Genomic DNA, 22,143 nt, shown 5'->3' on the forward strand with positions numbered 1-22,143 from the left:
AGTAAAGCCACCTGAGGAGGGCCATAGGTCAAGCCCATTGTAGATGATGAGATCATGCATCCTGCCCAGATCAAGGAGCGCGTGTCCATATGGTGTAATAGGCCTGTGTCGGTCCGATGAGGTCTTGGTCATACCTGCTCCGTCTAGGTCCATGTCTGGTAGCATGATAGAGTTGTCTCTCGAAGTCCAAGAGTGGTGCCTGGCGCGTGCTCATCCTGTCATTGAAGTCCCCAATAAGGAGAACTTCCCCGCGGGCTGAAATGTCTGGGATATCCTAATGTAAGGGTGCATATGGCGATGTCTCACCCTCCTCTCGTGCCATTCTGGCAAAGTGGGATGTGTCTGGCGGGAAGTAGCATATTGCTATGAAAAGGTCACGGGTGTCTGTGCGTTGGATCCAGATCCACATGAATCGGGAGTGTGCGTCCTTCCTCTCACTGGAGATGGCTCCAGCGAGGGAAGACATGTACAATACTACGACCCCGCCTGATCCTCGGACTCCTCCTGTATCCCTCGTCTCATCCCTGAAGGCTGACTCCCATGTGTAGCCACTGACTATCGATAGCGAACGCTCTGGGCTCTAGTGTGTCTCCGTGTAAAAGACTGTCTCGTCCTGTATAAGACTCCGAGAAGTTCCCTCGGTCTGACCATAAGGTACCATTACAATTCCAAATGGCGCAATCTAGGGTCTCGGAAACCTGAGTCTCATAGGCCCCGTCCCCCTAGGGAGTACGGATGGGAGCCGGACGGGTACCACGGCCCATTTTCCCTCCTTGCGGGCAACATCCCGCTGTTGCAAAAGAACTCGTCGCTCCTCAATCTGCAGTGGTGTCAAATCCTCGTCCATGGACAGGGTGGGATGCTCTCATAGAGCGGCTCGGCGTCGGAGTGTCACTAGTCGAGCATGTGAATCTCTGAAGCGAATGACTAGGGGCTGCTCTTGGTTGGGATCTCTCCCAACATGCCATGCTCCCTCTATGCCATGGTCGGGGACCCCCATGGTGGTGGTCACAAAGGTGATCGCCTCCTCCGTGGGCGACGTAGTGGTGTTGGTGCTGTCTCGCGTGATCCCTCGTATCTGGATGTTGAGGGCCTTCGAAGCCCTCTGCTGCTACTCCTGTATGGCTGCTGAAACGGTTGCCTTTGCGGGCTCCCGTTTCGCCACGTCCACCCATCTAGTCGTCTCTGCTATAGCCGACTATATCGTGGCTATCTGTGCCTCCATCTCTGTGACTGGGGTCCCTCCAGGCGCTGCTCTAAGGGTCCCGAGCTTCTCTCGAAGCTGTGTGATGTCGTGCTTGAGTCCCTGGATAAGGGTGCCCTGCTCGTGTATAATGTGGGCCTGCTCCTGGGTATATCGGGACTACTCCTGGGTGTAATGTGTCAGCTCTGCATGAGGGGCCTGGATCCTGTGTATCTCAGCCAATAGGGAGTCCCAAGCATCTGGTGGGGGCCTAAAATGTCCTGGTCCAAGTGGGAACTGGATCTCGAGAGGGGTTGGAATGAAGGTGGGCTGCTGAGGTTGTACTAAGGGTGGGGACAGGATGATCTAGGCGGGGGAGTGGTATGTAGGAGTAGCGAGGCCGGACGAGGTGATGAAGGGTGGCTGACTGAGAGGTAGAGGTGATACGAGGGGAAAGTACTATGGAGCCGTGGCCGGTGGGGCCAATGGTGAGGCTACTAGAGAGGAGACTTGTGATGATGATGCAGGAGAGGGGGAGGAGAGAGGTGGCGTAGATGATGAGGCGGATGATGGTGGTGAAATAGTGGTGGTAACCATAGAGGTCGAGGATGTGGTGAGCGGCATGGGCTTTGGGTGGGCCCCTTTCTTCTAGGCCCGGGTGCTGTCTACTGTCAAACCGCTCCGGTTGCTGCGTTTGTTGAAGTCCTCCAAATGGAGTTGCTTTTGTGTTTTCGCCTTGTCACCGTTCCCCTTCCCCATCTCCACACGTATGCAGGCAAAAGATTTCAGAAGCGATGTCTTATCTAGAGTCAATGAATTCATGCACATCGAGAAGGATAAATATATCATAAGTGTTCTCCCCTCAAACTTGGATGATTTCAATGCACTTATATATAGAAGTAATATCTTATCGGGGGTGTATGAAGTCATTGGTGCCAAGAAAGGCGAGGAGGCCGCAATTTATCCCTCTGTTACCTAGGAGCTTTAAATCACCTAAGACTTCTGAAGTGACGTAGGACATCTAATACTTAGGCAGTCAGGACCAAACTATTCTAGCCCAACTAGGGCTGGGTTGAACCCACGGTTGCAAAGTAGGTTAGATAAGGTTTGAACCTTCCCCCAACTTGGCCTCTGTTTCCCCATATTACAGATTCAGACCTTTATTAACTAATTGAAATTTACCCTCATTGATTGAGATGTTTACTTTCTGTCAAAACATAAGGTTTTGAACTTTTTACCTGGATATTTCTCAACTCTAGCCTTCTATTCAAGAAACTTGACTAAGGCCTGAGACTTCTTTTACACCCATGGCATTCTAGAGTAAAAGCCCCATAAAACAACCTAGTAGACATGTGTCCCATCATGTCATTCTCTCCCTCAGCCACCAGGTTTTTGTATGCGCTGAAGTTAGCTGTCTTTAAATCCCATGCTATAGAGGGGTACTTTCTGTCACAACAGAAGGTTTCTAATTTCTTACCTGGTTATTCTCAACTCTAGCCTTCTATTCAAGAAACTAGACAAAGGCATGAGGCTTCTTTTACACCCATGTCATTCCAAAGTAAAAGCCCCATAAAACAACCTAGTAGACATGTGTCCACACATATTTGAGTGTAGGACTCCATTGTAACCTTGGCCTTAAATGTGGCCTCCTTAGGCAAGGAGTCTCCGTGTTGCTTGTTTGCTGCATCTCTAAGAGTGTTCCATAACTAACATGGGCAAACCTCTCATGCCACAATCTTGAGCTATATGCATCTTCCAAGACTGCAAAGCATGAATTGTGTATGGTCTATCATCTACCCCTCGTGCAATAACCTTTCTATTTACCTTTGATGGGATCAGCAATTCTGTCATAGAACTCGGCTCTCATTCTGTTTTTAGTTCTTTGACTAATGGAGACAATAAATCCTTATAGAGACGGGTACCTAAAGGACACTGGGCAGTACCTTTCTCTCTCACGTACCAGTCTTCAAAGGAATGCTCCCAATGCATTGGCAATTCCTATTATCACCAACCAAAACTGAAGAATTAGGATTTATTACCTTAAACCAACTCCTGCAATGGGACATGTGTTTTTAGGCACTGCTATCCCACATACTAGTCATAATACGGACAGAGCAGTGTTCCATTGACATCGAAAAAAAGTGTACTAGGTGTAACTTCAATGTATGGTGCAATAATGGACATAGCCAATTTCGTAGGCAATCATACTAATAATTGAGAGTTCCTCCTTGATGGGGAAAGCAAGGCCCTCTAAAAACACACAAGCTTGTGCTTCATGGAGGCCTTGCTACAAACAAGGATGCATTGTTAAAGAATGGATACATTGGATTGCTACAAACATCGTTTTGGGAGGTGGAATGAAAGATTGAAGACCCTTTACTATTCTCTCTTCTTGCTAATGAATTGAGATTGTGGAGTGGGAGGAGAGGAGCTGAGCATGTGAATGGTGTTAAATGTGGTACTCCTCACATAGCATAGTGGAGCACTAATGGGATTATAGATCGGCTTGGTTACAAGGGGGCTGCTCTTAGCTTGAGAGAAAGTGACATAACCTAGATGCTAAAACACTAGCATGCCCTCGTTCCCTTGTTACCTAGAAGCATAATACAGATGAATTCATTCACACACCCAGATACTCTACCTCTCACACAATATTGACAACATGAATTCATTCACACACCCAGATACTCTACTCTCTCACACTACGGATGGTATAGGACAAAAAGGGGATCCAATTTATCCTCTCCAACTGCCCACCAAGGATGGCTAGTACCACTCTTTGGAATCCCATTGTAGCTCCCACAAAGGGCGGCCCTCTCAAAACCAAAGTCTCATAAAGCTCCTCATCAAGGAGAGACCGCTCCTTGTCAGTGGTGCATGTGAAAATCCGATATTGAGAGGCCTGCCATTGACCCCCAATCTGCGGGATGTTCTTGAGAAGCCCTTGCTGGAGCAAGACCTTACGCAACTTTAACATGGAGTAAGACCTCATACAATAAGCTTTCCATGGACGGCCCTACTCTCCATCTCTCGGAAACGATGCCTAGGTCCCCTTCTGCATGAGGTAAAATAATCATTACCAAGCCATCCTCACCCTTGAGTTCTGCGTGCCATCAGATCCTTCCCACAAAAGGTTGCACACCAAGCACTTGAATTGCCCCGTAAATCCTCTATAAAAACACCAACAACATGCAATGTACCAAGCAGTGGTTTGAAGTACCTGATTGACCGCAAGCTCTTCTTGCCAAGGAAAGTTTGGTGGGACTCTAATAAAGCAATTTGTCACAAACACTCTCTAGGACCAGGGCAACCTGCTGCTCTATTGAAACAGTCCCGACCTGGCAGCCATGATAAGTCCCCCCCCCTCCTCCCCAAAAAAGAAAGCTCCTCCTCCGTGCGAAAGCCGACAGACCTTGGCCCCAAAACCCAAGCAATACAACTCCCTCTATGGAGCCTACCGCCCCCTCAAGAAAAAGATCCATATCACATGCGAACTCCAATTCTAAAAGCTCCTCTTCATAATGAATCGGGAGCCGCATACCTAACCCTGCCCCTTAAGAACATAGGTAATACCCCGGTCCCCAAGGCCGCCTCCACAAAAAGGAAGAGAAAGGGAGCCGAAGGACAGTCGTACCTCACCGAGCTCATGAGGAGAACAGTCTCGCCACAGTGTAGCCCACTAAGGATCTTGTGAGAGCTCCCAGCATATAAAAAAGATCCCACGTATCCACTGTGCTGAAAACCCCACCTGTTGCATAATTCCCTCAAGGAAGGCCCAACCCACGCTGTCATAAGCCTTCTCAAAATCCAAGAGAAGGATCATAAGAGACTATAGACTCCTATCTTGCCCAATCAGTGGCCTCCCAAAAGGTGAAGATGTTGCCCGATCCGCTCCTATCCTGAACAAAACCAATTTGTGTCATGAAAGATATCAAGAAGATCTAGATGCAACTACAAGCCCAAGACTTTAGCTAAGATTTTCTAGGCCATGTTAGAAATCGACCAACAGAGGGTACGCACAACGGAAGACTGATAGAATAGCCCAGGAGCTCACATAGTGTATGTGGGGTGTGAAATCACAAACTTCTTTACTTAACGTGCATCACATAGATGTGTAGACTCATCAATAGACAATAATCCAGCCAGATATAGAAGCTACCAAAACAATATATTTCCTTCCAAAACTATGGACACAACAAAAGAGAGATAGATCCAAAGTCCCACTAGAGCGTGGTCCTTTGATCTTCCCACAAGGTACTTCTACTACCTGCCGGATATCTCTAGACTTGAGCCCGCATGCTCCACCTCAAGCGTAGTAGACTCTCTGTCCAAAATGGTCCTCTCCACCTTACTGCCTGTGTATCAGCATAGGTGGGCAGCACCTTGCTGAGCTAGGTCTGCAGCTCTCCAGCCTCTGTGTCCTCCTGGATGTAGGCTCATAGGTTGCTGGTATGCTGCTCCTTCTGCTCCCTGAAGTGCTGCTCCTGAGAATGTTTTATGGAGCCCCGAAGGGCCCCTTTATATAGGGCCAAGGCACCCTTGAACCAACCGACCAGCCAGCCCTAAATGGGCCGACTGGCTAGTCTGCTAGGTTGGCTGGCCAACCGACCTGGTTGGCTCAGGGAGCAGCTCCCTGAACTGCTGCTCCTGAGAATGTTTTATGGAGCCCCAAAGGGCCCCTTTATACAGGGCCAAGGCACCCTTGAACCAACCGACCAGCCAGCCCTAAATGGGCCAACTGGCTAGTCTGCTAGGTTGGCTGGCCAACCGACCTGGTTGGCTCAGCCCTACAAGGGCTCTCCTTGCTGGCCCATCTGTACTCGCCTGGTCACGTGGCACTGCGCCACTGGCCCAGGCCATATCCGCCCTATGGTGGCTGCAGCCTGCCATATTTGCAGCGCCATGGTTGCACCTTTGTACGGCCTGCTTCCAGGGGTCTGATGCAGGCCACGACCCTGCCCATAGTCCTTGCCTTGCTGCCGTACTGCACATGTACCTGCTCGTCTCTGTCCGCCTCTATCTAGAGCTCCAAACAGCCCCAAACTTGTGCGACATATCTGCTCCAGCCATGTGTCTACCTTGTACAGGATTACTCCACCAAAGGTTCCACTCTTGGCCAAGTAAGTCCATGAATATGCTGCCCACATGGCAGCCTGTTTGCTGCCCATAACAGGCTGCCCATGTGGCAGCCCCTCTATCTCTCTTTTCTTTGCAGAGAGGTGTTGCCCATGTAGCAACCCCCTCTCCAGGCATTTCCCTCTAGGCGTGTCTTGACCTAGGTCTCCCTCCCCCATGCTCTCCTCATATGGGGGCTTATAGATGGGGAGGTGACCTTTCCAACAGAGCATGTCCAGTAAGGTGATCGTCCTCCACTAGCAAATATCTATCCTATCCCCCCCACACCTTATTTTGGCATTTTTTGGGCATTTGAAGGACATTCTAGTGGCATTTTGAGCCTTTGATTGGATAATTTTTGAGCAGTAGGCAGCTTGCAACTATATCCCGGCAGGGATTTGTGTTGTGCACCTATAAATCCCAGGAAGGGATATTTCTTGTGACAGTTGCTGCATTTGGTTTTCTTTGGCAATTATGGCTCAAAACAATCCCAATGAAGTGTTTGAACTTTGGCGTCCTCACACAGGAGGATAAGTTGGATGGTACCAATTACTCTTTATGGACTTTTATGGTACGCAATCTTTTAGTTGGCAAACATTTGTGGGATTATGTCACTGGGGATGAGACACGGCCGAATGGGGATCGAGCACATCCACCCACGAGAGAGAGAGAGAGAGAGAGAGAGAGAGAGAGAGTTTACTAAAGTCTTCAAAAGACCGATGGAAATGATCAAAACCTTAAGCTTCTTGGCATTCGTGAAAGGTGCCTCTAACTCTCACATCATATGAGGCATGACCACTAAAGGCACCTGCCTAGATCTTCTCCCACACGCGTAATATCTTCGGGGTGGTCACTTGCCTTGAAAAGCTGCCTATAAAGGAAGTGGTGATCTCCCATATCTCATGCAGATTAAATTGGCGTAGACCCTCCTTGTCTCTGAACCACAGGATCTGAGTCCTTGCCGATCTAGGTCCCATACTCTGAAAAAACTTGTGTGTCATCCTATCACCCTACTGCACCCAACAGGGACCATGAGAAGTGGAAGGAGTACTCTATTCATCCAGCCTCAAGTCGCTTGAAGTGCAGGTCGTGCGAACTTAAAACTGTTTGCTATCCACGATGAGCCTAGCTCTTGCTCCCAAAACCTCTCTATGGAGTCGAGGTCTCTCCTGAGTGCTCTCTCATGCTCAAAGAGGGATTTCCTATGCCTAAGCACCTACATCTGAAGCTCTGCATAGCCGTGTTGAATAGCATCTACTATTCAAAACACTCTAAACCCTCAGGTGGCTGAGTCTCCCCAACTATCTAGATCTGTGTAATGCCCTGGTGTACTTCGTCCTCGTAGAGACCGTCTGGGATCTTATCTCCCCTTTGAGGAGGAACCTGAAGGAAATGGAGAGAGTGAGAGCTAGAGAGAGTGAGAGAGTCGAAAGCTTGGAAGCTGTAGTTGCAAAATAGAGTGTAAAAAAGTACAACACAAAGTGAGTAGGATAAGGTTTTGTCCTAGTGACAAAACCTTAGTAGTCACTAACCATAGTTAGTGAACTAACTGCAGTTAGGGGGAAAAACCTCTAAATGAGGGAAAAGTGCCCCTAACTAACTTATTATATTACATTGGTCACTGCTGAATTATATCTATAATTCTAACACCCCCTTGTAGTGCCAATGTCATGTACAAGGCTGATCAATCACCAAACGGATATAAGTTCAGGGCACTGCGAAATGCCTCAAATATACTCCCAAACAACTGAACCAAACTATGGTTTTCTGCAAGATGTGCCTGCCAAAGAACACCTGTGGCTAAATGCAACCTGTGAAAATCTGCAAGTACAGATCTGAAAATGCAGAAATGCACACAAATCTGTAAAGAGTGCAAGAGGTACGGTACAGTACTAACTGTACGGTGGTACGGTACAGTACGGATTGTACGGTCAGTACGACAAGATTGTCCAGGTGCTCCTGCTCAAGTACGGCGATGTACGGATGGCGATGTACGGCGCGGTACGGACGGCGCTGTACGGAATACTGCTCAGGTACGATGACCCGTACTGTGCTGTACGGCGATCTGTACGACACAGTACGGCGATCTGGACGGAGCAACGTCGATATGTACGGCAATCCGTACGGGAGCAGTACGGATGTTTTACGGGAGCTGTACGGAGGTATTACGGGAGCTGTACGACACTATGCGTCAGGATTCCGTACAGTCGTACGGACTGTACGGACAGATTGGAGCGGGCTGGAGCTGGAGGCAAGGCGCTGGTACGAGAAGGAGCAGAGGGCTCAAAGGCCTAGAACCTGCTCTGATACCAAATGAAGGAAATGGAGAGAGTGAGAGCTAGAGAGAGTGAGAGAGTCGAAAGCTTGGAAGCTGTAGTTGCAAAATAGAGTGTAAAAAAGTACAACACAAAGTGAGTAGGATAAGGTTTTGTCCTAGTGACAAAACCTTAGTAGTCACTAACCATAGTTAGTGAACTAACTGCAGTTAGGGGGAAAAACCTCTAAATGAGGGAAAAGTGCCCCTAACTAACTTATTATATTACATTGGTCACTGCTGAATTATATCTATAATTCTAACAGAACCTATAGGACTGGTCCAGCCATAGGACAATCAGCAAATAATCTAACATTGTTGTGCTAGCCAGACTACCTGTGGTCCCCCTCTCTGCATTGCCAGCCTCCAAAATAGAAGCGGTTTAGCCTTTAATATATCATCTTAGAGAAAGTTGCCCCACCTAGCTTATCTTCCACAGACTCCACGCTGATGTAGTCACCTCCAAACAACCAAGAGTCAGATCAAGTATGCTATTGGTCAACTAGCTGGGCTGGCTCTCAACTTCATCCCATCAATTCCAAAATCAATGCAAGTAGTGAGATTGAGTCCGCACAGCATCGATGAGATTCAACTCTATGCACTCTATGTTTTATATATGAGTGGAGATGAAGGGGCATGCACTGATGAGATGCCCAAGGTACTATGAAATCTAAGGCCCATATCATTGCTGGTTCGATCAAGGTTCCTAGGTGTGAGTGTGATAGTTGAATATCCAAACCAACGTTGCATTGTTCTCTTTGTATCATATGTTACCAAACAGCACAAACTCGTGAATGAGCCTTACTTAGCTAGGCCTAGCCCAAACCATAAAACACAACCAAAAATAAAATATTACTAGCCCACAAGATCACGTACTATTATGTATCCTACTCCATGTATTTATAAAACCAACGCTTAGATCTGAAGATACATAGTGAGAATTGGCTAGGACCAAAGAAAGAGTACGAGAGTGCACATGGACAGCAAGATGCTGCTTCACTAGTTCTAGAGACTAGATCTATGGCAGCTGCTCCAGTGATGCTAGATCTGAAGCCACAAGGTGTAACCCATCCTCCTGATCTCTCCTTCTTGCTGTGTGCCTCTCAATCAAGGTCTTCAGTGGCTTAGGGAAGAGCCCCAAAACCATATCTTTCTGCAACTGATGTTCAGCTCCACTCTACAGATAGACATCCAAGGCAAGGACTTGCAAGAGGACTTCTTGCTGCTTGGTGTCCAGAAATAGAATCAATTGCTGCAACAAACTCCTACACAGCAGAATAGATATTTGAACGATAGATCACACAACATCACTTCAAATACAAACTCAATCTGTGTGCATGCATGTATAGAAAGAAAACACTTCTGATCCAGAGACTGTTAGAAATGACCCAACAGAGGGTACGCACAGCGGAAGACTAATAGTATTGCCTAGGAGCTCACACAGTGTGCGTGTGGGGTGCGGAATCACAGACTTCTTAACTTAATGTGCAAAGATGTGCAAGCCAGTAAATAGACAATGCTCAGCAACAAATATAGAAGCAACTCTTTATATTTCCGTCCGTCCACAAAGTAGGATAAAATACAATACCAAAAGGTTCTCCTACTAGATGTCAAGCACTTCTAGATCTCTGAGCCAGCGTCCTCCACCATGAGCAAATGTAGACTCTCTATCTAGAGTGATCCTCTCCACCTTACTGCCTGTAGATCAGCCTAGGTGGGCAACCCTCCAAGCTCCGTCTGCAGCTTCTCTAGGTCTCTTGGTTCTCCAAAGTATAGGCTCCAAGATGGGTAGAAGACTGCTCCTGCTGCTTCTGTGAAGGCTGCTCCAGATGATGTAAAGTGAGGGCTGAATGCCCTCCTTATATAGGCCACCAAGGGGCTGTCATAGAACCAACCAGCCAGCCTCATCCTGGCCGACCAGTCTGCTTGCTGTCCAACTTGGTTGGCTGGTCCGACCAGCCCTATATAAGGGCCCTAGCCAGGCCCTTTTGGGCTGCTGCTAGGCTGCCCTTTTGTTGCTGCTGGAGACCCTCTTGCAGGCCGCACACCTGCCCTCAGACCCCCGCCACACAGCCATACTGCAGCCATACAGGTCCGTACCTGTCCCGCCATGTTCAAGACCTGCTGCACGCCATAACCCTGCGCACAAGCCTGCCCAAACAGGTTGCCATGCTGCACCTCCAATTGCGCCCTGTTTCGCCATTGTACAGCCTCTGCCAGGCCCTTCCTTGGCACCTGAATTCCATAGCTTTGTGCTGCCCACATGACAGGTCATGTGCTGCCCATGTGGCAGCCCCATTCTCTGCCCATGTGGCAGTCTATACTTCCCTAGGTCCACCTCCCCCATGCTCTCCTCATATGGGGGCTTACAGATGGGGAGGTGACCACTCCAACAGAGACCATATAACAGATGTATAGCCAAAAACAATCTCGTATATACATGCCAAAAGCAGGTACGAAACCTGCCGAATATATACCAACACCAGCAGCAAAAACACGCTAAGGTAGGGCACCAATGGACCCTCATGGGTCGGCTATTTTGGGCAGGCGGCCATCAAGGGCCTGCTGGTCGGTAGACTTTGTGGGGGGCATCTGTCCCTTGGGGTCTCATAACATATCCGTACCACTGCAGTCCTGCTCTACTCTGCTGCGAACCTGCAACCAGCATACTCTAGTCTGTTGTCGACATGTCATGCCCTTTTCAGGACCTGTATGGGGCCTGGGCAGCGCTGCTATGTCGGTATCCTTTTGCTGGCCGTGTTCCAGCCTTTTTGCCTTCAATTGGGCCCATGGTTGGGCATCTTTCAGCCCCACATCCAGCCCTAAATAGGCATCAAAGCCCTCTTGGATGACAGTTGGACAACCAACTCTGGCGGGTTAGGTGGCTCATGTGGCTGCTCTAGGAAAACACTCGATTGCTGCCTTCGCCTCCACTCCATTGTCAGCTTCCACAGTTTCCGAGCCACCAAATGACACCGGATCTTCACCTTCCAGAAAGTATAATTGGTCCCATCCGGTTTCCCAGACTCTCCAAAGTTAGGGATGGTGAACGAACGAAGTGGATGGGAGGAGGAAGAAGGAAGAGTGGCTGAAGAGGTTTCTGCTTCTGAAATCGACATCTCTGCTGCTATACCACACAACAAAATCAAAAAGCAAACACCACCGTCATCGCTTCTTCCAAGGGCTTTATACCAAGGTTATTCTAGTCTTGTGAGCACTAGGATAGTGCACATTACCGACATCGATCCTACACAATTCCAAGACCTCCGCCTCTATATCCGCATCCACAATATCCACGGACATCACATCCGCACGTACAGGGATATGCACGCCACCCATTTTTGGAAGTATCGCTCGTACCTCACTCCACGATAGCTAGACCGCTATGCAGTCCTACTGACAGTCCTCACGACGCACCTCCTCTAGCGCGGCTGACCCGAGGGCAGATTAGCAACAGGAAGGGGGGCATGTTAACATCCACAGAGTATAGTCAGACCCTTGAATCAAGGTCATCCTTCAACAAGGTCCCTGCCTTCAAGCTCCCACACTTGTGAGCCTCCTATATGGGCTTTGATACCAGGTTTGAAATCGACCAACAGAGGGTATGCACATCAGAAGATTGATAGAATAGCCCAAGAGCTCACACAATGTGTGGTGTGGGTGGAATCACAAACTTCGTAGACTAGCAAATAGACAGTGATCCAAGCCAAATATAGAATCCACCAAAACAATATACTTCCGTCCAAAGCTATGGACACAATACAAAACACAAATCGAGAGTTCCACCAAATCATGGTCCTCTGATCTTACCCAAAGGTTCTCCTACTATCCGCTTGGTACCTCTAGATCTCTCAGTCCATGTGCTCCACCTCGAGCTTATGTACACTCTCCGTCCATGATCTGAACACCTTATTACTCCCCACAACCTTGGCTTCAGCCCCAAGTGAGCTAAGTCTGCAACACCTCTGGCCCTCCTTTGCCAACTACACACATTCAAGTGCCAACCACAAGCTACACACATTCGGGACCTGGTTGGCACCCGGTGAACTTCATGTGAAGCTCAGCTTCTACAGGAACCACTGCTTGCAGAGTTCAAAGGAGGGTTTCATAGACCCGCCAGGATATACATGAATCCACCTCCCCCACTCCTTCAAAAAATCGATCAAGCAGTTCCATGTCCCATCACACCGACTTCGTATTGAGAGGGCACGCTGAGGGCATACTCAGAGAAGGTCACATCTGTACTTTATGTGATCCGCAGGAGAACGAGTCGGAGGAGCACTTCGCTTTCAAATGCCCTGTATCTAAGATCCAAGGTTGCTATCACTGTCTCTTCAGGGATGGCTTCAGACCCCTATCCAGTTTCTTGTCCTACCTAGATCAAAGATGCCTGGTGACTTTCATTCATGAGAACCTCCAACATAGGAAGCATCTGCTCAGGACACACAGGCAAGATCAAGTTGTACAGCCAGACTCCACTCAAAGCACGATCACTAAGTCCTTCCGATCAAACAGCACGAACAAGCAAGCCCCACAGAGACAGTAGATAAGAGGACCAACGTGAGTGACACGACAGACTGCTAGCAGGTTGAGGTACAGATTAGGCTTGGAGACATTCCCTCCATGCTCACCAAATCTGAGGCACCACCCACGGTGGTGACAATGGCACTTGTCGGACATAGGGCCACAGCTAGGAGACCACAACGGATCACACATACCAACCATCTGTTGGAATGGTCACCTCCCCATCTGTAAGCCCCCATATCAGGGGAGGGAGACCTAGGGCAGTACCCCACAGAAAAAGAGAGGAAGGGGCTGCCACATGGACAGCATCATGGCTGTCATGAGGGCAGCACACCTAGAGGAGACCCGGGACAGGTGGCGCAACTGTACAAAGCAGTACGGAGGGTGTGCACACCCGGGACAGGTGGTGCGCAACTGTTTGGAGCAGTACAGAGGGTGTGCAGACCCGAGATAGGTGGCACGCAGCTGTACGGAGAAGTACAGGGCTGGATGAGGCTTAGTGGAGCAGCAAAAGAAGCTGCCATGAGGCAGGGACCTGCCTTTATATAGGCTGGGCCCTTGCCTTGATAAGAGGGCCAAGGCCCTAGAAGTGTGGGCCCAAAAGGCCCCGGGTTGTGAGCCCTTATAGGGCTGGACCAGCCACAGACTGGTCGGCCAGTTTGCTGCAGGCTGGTCGGTTTTTTGTCAGCCCCCTTGGGGCCTATAAAAGGAGGGCCTCCAGCCCTCATTTGATCATCATCTGGAGCAGCAGAGCCTCAGCAGACTGGAGCAGCAGATCAGTACCTATAGGGCCTACATCCAGGAGGTGTATAGGAGGCTGAAGAGCTACAGACAAGCTAAGTTAGGGCTGCACTCCTAGGCTGACATCCAGGGCAGCAAGGTGTAGAGATCAAGTCTGGACAGAAAGTCTATAGACGCTCGACAAGGAGCACGCAGGCTCGAGTCTAGAGATAGCCAGCAGATAGGAGAAGTACCTTGTGGTAAGATTAGAGGACCACACCATTGGTGGGACTCTGGATCTCTCTCTCTTTTGTATTGTGTCCATAGCTTTGGACGGAAATATATTATTTTGGTGGTTTCTCTATCTGGCTGGTTCATTGTCTATTGATGAGTCTGCACATCTATTTTATGCACATAAGTTAAGAAGTTTGTGATTCCACATCCCACACCACACTGTGTGAGTTCCTGAGCATTACTATCAGTCTTTCGCTATGCATACCCTCTGTTGGGTCATTTCTAACATGGTATCAGAGCCCAAGTAGGAGGCTCACAGGTGTGGGAGCCTTAAGGCAGGGACCTTGCTGAAGGACGACCCTGATTCAGAAGCTCTTGGGAATCGACTTCCACGACTGGAGGATTGTGCCCTTGCGAGAAGGAGGGTGAGTCAAGTTCAGTCAAGTGCGTTCAGAGTTCTGGTCTACTGAAATTGAGTTTGGTTGACTTTGCTATGTGGTATAAACAGCAGAGATGTCAATCTCTACAGCCTCTTCAGCCCCTGCTCTCCGGCGCCATGTCCTGCCCGTACCCCTTCCATACACTGTCCTGCAGCAGTCTGTACAGATCCGTACAGTGGCTGACGTCATCGCCCCTTCGTTACTTAATGGAGATGCTGCGCAGATCTGCTCCGCCCTGTCCTTGACAGTCACCTGGCCATTCTCTGCCAGATCTGCCCTCGAGGCAAGCTTCCTTCTGCCAAGTACTCTCCTTTCTTTGTGTGAGGTGCTGCCCATGTGGCAGCCCCCTCCCTCTTTCTTTTCCTAGGTTCACCCCCCCCATGCTCTCCTCATATGGGGCCTTACAGATGGGGAGGTGACCATTCCAACACCCCCTCTCACCGACACATCCAGGCCCAATGCCAACACGTCGATGAAGATGCTCCAGTAACTCCCTAGTCGTAGTCCTCTGGAACTTTTCGATGTCATAATCTTTTCCTGGCTTTTCATCTAGTGGCTCCTGCTCCACCACGTCTGGTTCCGCTTCTGCACACCATCCTGATACACAGGTCCATCTTTGGTAGCACCTCCTGGCACCACCTCCTTCAATCACGTTCCCGCCTTTGAACTTGAGCAATCGAGCTGTCACGATCTTCCAGTTGTCCCCCTCATAATGAATGAACAACCTGGAGTCTTCCAGGCACCATGCTCTAAGGGTCTGTTTCAACCCGTCCTTCCTTTAGCAAGGTCTGCAACCAATGAATATTTCCAAATAACCTGCACCATGAACTCTCGCTGAGTTCTAAAGCAGATACTCTTCTTGCTTCAGTACTTTTTGTCCATCACCTTCTAGCAATCTACGTCCGAGATTTGAAGAAGCACCAATACTTCCCCTTCTGCCTTTTAAGAAGGCCAATTCCTTCCAATCTCGTATCACTTGAGACAAATGAAGAGCAAAGTCTTTCCACAGCATGCTATGAAGGCTCAAATGCAAAATATCAAGTACATACCAGACTGTTGTACTGCCTGTATGTTTGCTCTGGAAGCAAACCATGTACCTCAATGAGGCACCCGCCAAGAGCCTATGTAATCCTTTACAGTCCCCTTCTGAAGTAGAGCATCCATCCTACCATGAGACCCCAGGGCCCTCCATGGAATCCACCCTCGTGTTAGTGTCAACAGCCACGCACCTCGAAGGTACCAAGCGCTCCATGCTGTCCTTCACCTTCACAAAGGCATCTGACTCCTCGTCGACCCACATCATTATGTCAGAAATCCTCACTGTGATTTTTGGATCAACATATCTGACCTCAGCAACACTCGGTGATGTCACCAAGAACAACTCTTTGATTACCACATTTGCTTTGGCCTCTCCTTCTGAATCTGAGTCGGACTCCCTTTTGTTTTTCCGATCCGCCTTTTTCTTTCTGCAGTCCTTTGCAAAATGTCCTGGCGTATCACAGTAGACGCACTTCTTCTTCTGCTTTCTTTTCGAAGTCTCCTTGTCGTCAGAGTTGTTTTTCTTGGACTTGCCATCATTAGGCTTGCCCTTTCCTTTGCCAGTGTAATCCTTCGCCAGCATCGGCTTGTCGTCTTTGTCCTCGTTGTAGAGCTTCTCTCGAGCTTCCTCCTGTAGCAGTAATGGACCCAACTCCTCAAACATCAAAGGTTTGGTCCTCTGTCCTACTGTCACAGTCGTAACAAAGCTCTTGAAACTCCAAGGTAGCCTCCTCAGTACCATCAAGGCCAAATGGCATGAGTCTGCTATCTTCTGACCAACTGCTGCCAGCTAATCCCTCACCACCTTGACCTTCGTCAAGTGGCTATGTACCGTATCTCCTTCTTATTGGAAAGGTCACCTCCCCATCTGTAAGCCCCCAAATGAGGAGAGCGTGGGGGAGGGAGACCTAGGGCAGAAGATGCCCAGAGAAGTGAGAGAGGGGGCTGCCACATGGGCAGCACCTCAGCCAAGAGTGAAAGAGATGGCTGCCACATGGACAGCAGCAAGGCTGTCATGTGGGCAGCACTGCTCAAGAGCATCCTGGAGAGCCTGGAGCGAGGTCTTTGGGCTGCGAGTATCTGCAGCAGACATGCAGGCGGACAGCACAACTGTACGGGCCAGTACGGAGGGCTGGAAGCAAGGTACGGAGCAGATGCAGATGACCAGAAGGCAGGACAGACCAGCACATGGGTTGGCCAGGAGAGAGGCTGGTTGGGCTGCTTTGAGGCAGCTAACCAGGCCTTATATAGGGCTGACCTAGGGGCTGGGCCCTTGCCTAGATTGGAGGGCCAAAAGCCCTAAAGTGTGGGCCATAAAGGCCTAGTTTTGTGAGCCCTTAAAGGGCTGGACCAGCAGCAGACTGGTCGGCCAGTCTGGTCAGCCAGTATGAAGCTGGCTGGTGGGTTTTTATGACAGGCCCCTCGGCCTATAAAAGGAGGGCCTCCAGCCCTCATTCATCATCCAGCATAGCCAGCAGTTCCAGGGCAGAAAGGAGCAGCAGGAAGCCTACTCTCTGGGCCTATCTACAGGAGGTGAGAGAGTGCAACAGGTGCTGCAGACTTAGCTCTAGGGAGAGGCTGGACCTTGGCTGTCTTCTAGGGCAGCAAGGTGCTGAGATCATCATACCTTCTGGAGCAGCCATTCACAAGCAGGTTGGAGCAGTGGAACAGGGACCTATGTGCTACAGACAGCTTGGCAGGGGCTGCCCACCTAGGCTGATTCACAGGCGGTAAGGTGGAGAAGAACACACTGGACAGGAAAGTCTACAGACACTCGAGGTGGAGCACGCGGGCTCAAGTCTAGAGATAGCCAGCAGATTGGAGAAGGACCTTATGGTTAGATCAGAGGACCACACCATTGGTGGGACTCTGGATCTATCAATTTTGTATTGTGTCCATAGTTTTGGACAGAAATATATATTTTGGTGGTTTCTCTATCTGGCTGGTTCATTGTCTATTGTTGAGCTTGCACATCTATATTATGCACATTAAGTAAAGAAGTTTGTGATTCCACACCCCACACGCACACTGTGTGAGCTCCTGGGCATTACTATCAGTCTTCCGCTGTGGGTACCTTCTGTTGGGTAATTTCTAGCACTTCTTCCATATCAAGATTGTAGAGTTGACTATGATTAATGCCAGGGCATGGGCATCTCTATCTTCCCAAGCTTCGAGCTCCTCTCTGTCTACTGCCATGACTATCTCCCCTTGCTTGTCCACCATGTCCTCCAGCTTTGGCCTCCACTCCCGTGGTCAGCTTCCACAACTTCCAAGCCACTAAATGACTCCAGATCTTCACTTTCCAGATCGAGTAGTTGGTCCCGTCCAGTTTCCCAGACTCTCCAAAGTTAGGGATAGTGAATGAGAGAAAACTGGGGGAGGAGGAAGAAGGAGATACAGTACATAGCCACTTAACGAAGGTCAAGGTGGTGAGGGATCAGCTGGCAGCAGTTGGTTAGAAGACAAACTCATGCCATTTGGCCTTGATGGTATTGAGGAGACTACCTCGGAGTTTTAAGTGCTTTGGTATGACTGTGACAGTAGGACAGAGGACCAAACCTCTGACGTTTGAGGAGTTGGGTCCATTACTGCTACAAGAGGAAGCTCAGGAGAGGCTCTACAACGAGGACAAAGACGACAAGGAGATGCTGGCGAAGGATTACACTCGCAAAGGAAAGGGCAAGCCTAACGATGGCAAGTCCAAGAAAAACAACTCTGACGACAAGGAGACTTCGAAAAGGAAGCTGAAGAAGAAGTGCTTCTACTGTGATACGCTAGGACATTTTGCAAAGGACTGCAGAAAGAAAAAGGCGGATCGGAAAAACAAAAAGGAGTCCGACTCAGATTCAGAAGGAGAGGCCAAAGCAAATGTGGTAATCAAAGAGTTGTTCATGGTGACATCACCGAGTGTTACCAAGGTCACATATGTTGATCCGGAAATCACAGTGAGGATGTCTGACCTAGAGATGTGGGTCGACGAGGAGTCAGATGCCTTTGTGAAGGTGAAGGACAGCATGGAGCACTTGGTATCTTCCAAGTGTGTGGCTGTTGACACTAACACAAGGATGGATTCCATGGAGGGCCCTGGGGTCTCATGGTCAGATGGATGCTCTACTTCAGAAGGGGACAGTGAAGGATTACACAGGCTCTTGGCGGGTGCCTCATTGACGTACAGGGTTTGCTTCCAGAGCAAACATATAGGCAGTACAACAGTCTAGTATGTACTTGATATTTTGCATTTGAGCCTTCATAGCATGCTGTGGAAAAACTCTGCTCTTCATTTATCTCAAGTGATACAAGATTGGAAGGAATCGGCCTTCTTCGAAGGCAGAAGGGGAAGTATTGGGGCTTCTTCAAATCTCGGACGCAGATTGCTAGAAGGTGATGGACACAAAGTATTGAAGCCAAAGGAGTACCTGCTTCAGAACTCAATGAGAGTTCATGGTCCAGGTTATCTGGAAATATTCATTGGTTGCAGACCTTGCCAAAGGAAGGACAGGTTGAAACAAACCCTCAGAGCATGGTGCTTGGAAGACTCCAAGTTGTTCACTCATTATGAGGGGGACCACTGGAAAATCGTGACGGCTAGATTGCTTGAGTTCGAAGGTGGGAACATAACTGAAGGAGGTGGTGCCAGGAGGAGCTACCAGAGATGGACCTGTGTACCAGGATGGTGTGCGGAAGCGGAACCAGACTTGGCGGAGCAGGAGCCACTCGATGGAAAGCCGGGAAGAGAAAGTAGTCATCGACGTGTTGGCATTGGGCCTAGATGTGTCGGTGAGAGGGGGTGTTGGATTGGTCACCTCCCCATCTGTAAGCCCCCATATGAGGAGAGCATGGGGGAGGGAGACCTAGGGCAGTACCCCACAGAAAAAGAGAGGAAGGGGCTGCCACATGGACAGCATCATGGCTGTCATGAAGGCAGCACACCTAGAGGAGGCCCAGGACAGGTGGTGCAACTGTACGAAGCAATACGGAGGGTGTGCACACCCGGGACAGGTGGCGTGCAACTGTATGGAGCAGTACGGAGGGTGTGCAGACCCGGGACAGGTGGCACGCAGCTGTACGGAGAAGTACAGGGCTGGATGAGGCCTAGTAGAGCAGCAAAAGAGGCTGCCATGAGGCAGGGACCTGCCTTTATATAGGCTGGGCCCTTGCCTTGATAAGAGGGCCAAGGCCCTAGAAGTGTGGGCCCAAAAGGCCCCGGGTTGTGAGCCCTTATAGGGCTGGACCAGCCACAGACTGGTCAGCCAGTTTGCTGCAGGCTGGTCGGTTTTTTGTCAGCCCCCTTGGGGCCTATAAAAGGAGGGCCTCCAGCCCTCATTTGATCATCATCTGGAGCAGCAGATCAGTACCTATAGGGCCTACATCCAGGAGGTGTATAGGAGGCTGAAGAGCTGCAGACAAGCTGAGTTAGGGCTGCACACCTAGGCTGACATCCAGGGCAGCAAGGTGTAGAGATCAAGTCTGGACAGAGTCTACAGACGCTCGACAAGGAGCACATAGGCTCGAGTCTAGAGATAGCTAGCAGATAGGAGAAGTACCTTGTGGTAAGATTAGAGGACCACACCATTGGTGGGACTCTAGATCTCTCTTTTGTATTGTGTCCATAGCTTTGGACGGAAATATATTATTTTGGTGGTTTCTCTCTCTGGCTGGTTCATTGTCTATTGATGAGTCTGCACATCTATTTTATGCACATAAGTTAAGAAGTTTGTGATTCCACATCCCACACCACACTATGTGAGCTCCTGGGCATTACTATCAGTCTTCCGCTGTGCGTACCCTTTGTTGGGTCATTTCTAACACCATCACCAACACTCTATCATAGGTTTTATGTCACCACCAGGCTCCCTATTAGACTTGATTTCTCCACCAACTTCCGGGTGATCATCACAATGATGCCACACCACAGCTTCCTCTCCGTGGGCTCCGAGATTTTTATGTATTGGTGCTTTGATGATTATGATTATGTTGTACTTGTCTTAAGTGTTGATGCCCACTTAGAGGGTCCGCATTCAACTTATTGTATCGATTTCTTTCAATCTCATAGACCCTTCCGTCTTTCGAAGCCTTTTATGTATTGACGCTTCGAGGAGAGGCTCCACCCATTCAACTTATTGTATCAGATTTCTTTCAATCTCATAGACCCTTCGGTCTTCGGTCTTTTGAAGACTTTTATTAAACTTTCTTTCTTTCTTTCTCCGTCTCCTTGGAACGCCTCGAAAAGTGTCATGCAATAACAAATGCACGTCTTCATCTGAAACCCTCCCGTTAACCACCTACTCACCGTATCAGCGTATGAAGGAGGCTGGCTTCATGCGTACCTTCTCACCCTCTGCTTCACTCACTACCTAACACACCCTCATCCTTCCCTTGAAGGCACTAAGACACCGGAGCCTGTGCTGGAACTTCCTCAAAGACAACACCCTCCCAACACTCACGCCTATGGTCCTGGAAAAAACGCCCAAACACCCCGCTCATGAACTCCCGCCTCGCTCTCTCCGTTATCGTTTTCAACCAAGGATTAGAAACATTAAATGCCATAAATAAACCTTGAGTAGAGATAAAGAGACTTTGGAATAAAAACACAACTAAATGTTATACTAAGCAATAAAAGTATATGCTAGAAGGTAGCCAAGGGTGAAGCGACAATAAAAGTATATGTAGAATTACAGGTCCAAGGGCTCTATATTGGCATAGGCGTGACACAGCCTAAGAAGACAAAGGTGGTTCAAAGTACGGGGGGGGGGGGGGGCGGCGGGCGAGACGCAAGGTGTCTATTGAGCCACAACGTGGTGAATAGCATGTGATCTCAACCTTTGCTTGCCACAGTTAGCGTTATCAGCCTTCACCGACCCATCTACGAAAATTTGCTGCAAAAAAAGGGAGTGGCGAGCTACCGTTTCGCATTAAATAAAGGCAGCAGGTAATTCAACGAGTCCAAATGTCGCCGCCCTCCACTGCAAGGAGCTTCAGAGTCAAGACCGCAATAGGACGGGACGCGATCGTCCAAAAGCAAAACAGCGCAGGGCTGGCACGATCATATGGAGAAACTGGAGCTAGGGGGAGGAAACTGGCACGATGATGTCGAGAGAAGGGAGGTAGGGGGAGGAAAATGGGAGCAGAGCAGGAAGGGAGGCAAGGCGGCCAAGGGGATGGATGAAATGGTGGGAAGGAAGGGATGAAAATGGATGAAATGGATCGATGATGGGGAAATGGAGATCTGAAGAAGAGGAAGAGAAGAAGAGAAGAAGCAAAGAAGATATGGAAAAAAGGGTTGGATTGAGGCAGGCAAAACATGGATTTTGCAGAATTGAGGTGTTGCCCGAACAGGCTTACTTGAGAGAGACGATGTCACATACAAATGCTTAGTCTTTTTGGTCACATGCTTAACATCTCTTTTCGCTTTTTTGGCTGTTTGCCACGTGTCCCTTCCTCCTCCCTTTCTTCTTTTAAAACTCCTCCCCTTCCTCTGTTCCATCGCCCCCTCCTCTCCCCTTCCTTGGCTAGAGGCTCTCCCTCCTCCCGCTCTCGGCTCACCTCACGTAGGGCTCTTTTGAGAGTGATGGGTC

General features: G+C 49.2%; 1 protein-coding gene across 3 annotated transcripts in view; it reads right to left on the bottom strand.

The window, feature by feature from the left end:
* LOC147893899 (uncharacterized) overlaps positions 1-21,916 on the bottom strand; it is an 86,613-nt gene extending 64,697 nt beyond the window's left edge. For all 3 annotated transcript variants that reach the window (XM_087385920.1, XM_087385919.1, XM_087385921.1), the window contains exon 1: positions 21,472-21,916. In XM_087385920.1, coding sequence (XP_087242046.1) covers positions 21,472-21,481 — 10 coding nt within the window. In that variant the 5' untranslated portion in view covers positions 21,482-21,916. The remainder of the gene's footprint in view (positions 1-21,471) is intronic.
* Between the last annotated feature and the right edge of the window lie 227 nt (positions 21,917-22,143).

The sequence above is a fragment of the Dipteris shenzhenensis genome, chromosome 15 (genome assembly GCF_047967505.1).
Source record: "Dipteris shenzhenensis isolate YYH24624 ecotype China chromosome 15, Dip_SZ_1.0, whole genome shotgun sequence".
Classification (NCBI taxonomy): Eukaryota; Viridiplantae; Streptophyta; class Polypodiopsida; order Gleicheniales; family Dipteridaceae; genus Dipteris; species Dipteris shenzhenensis.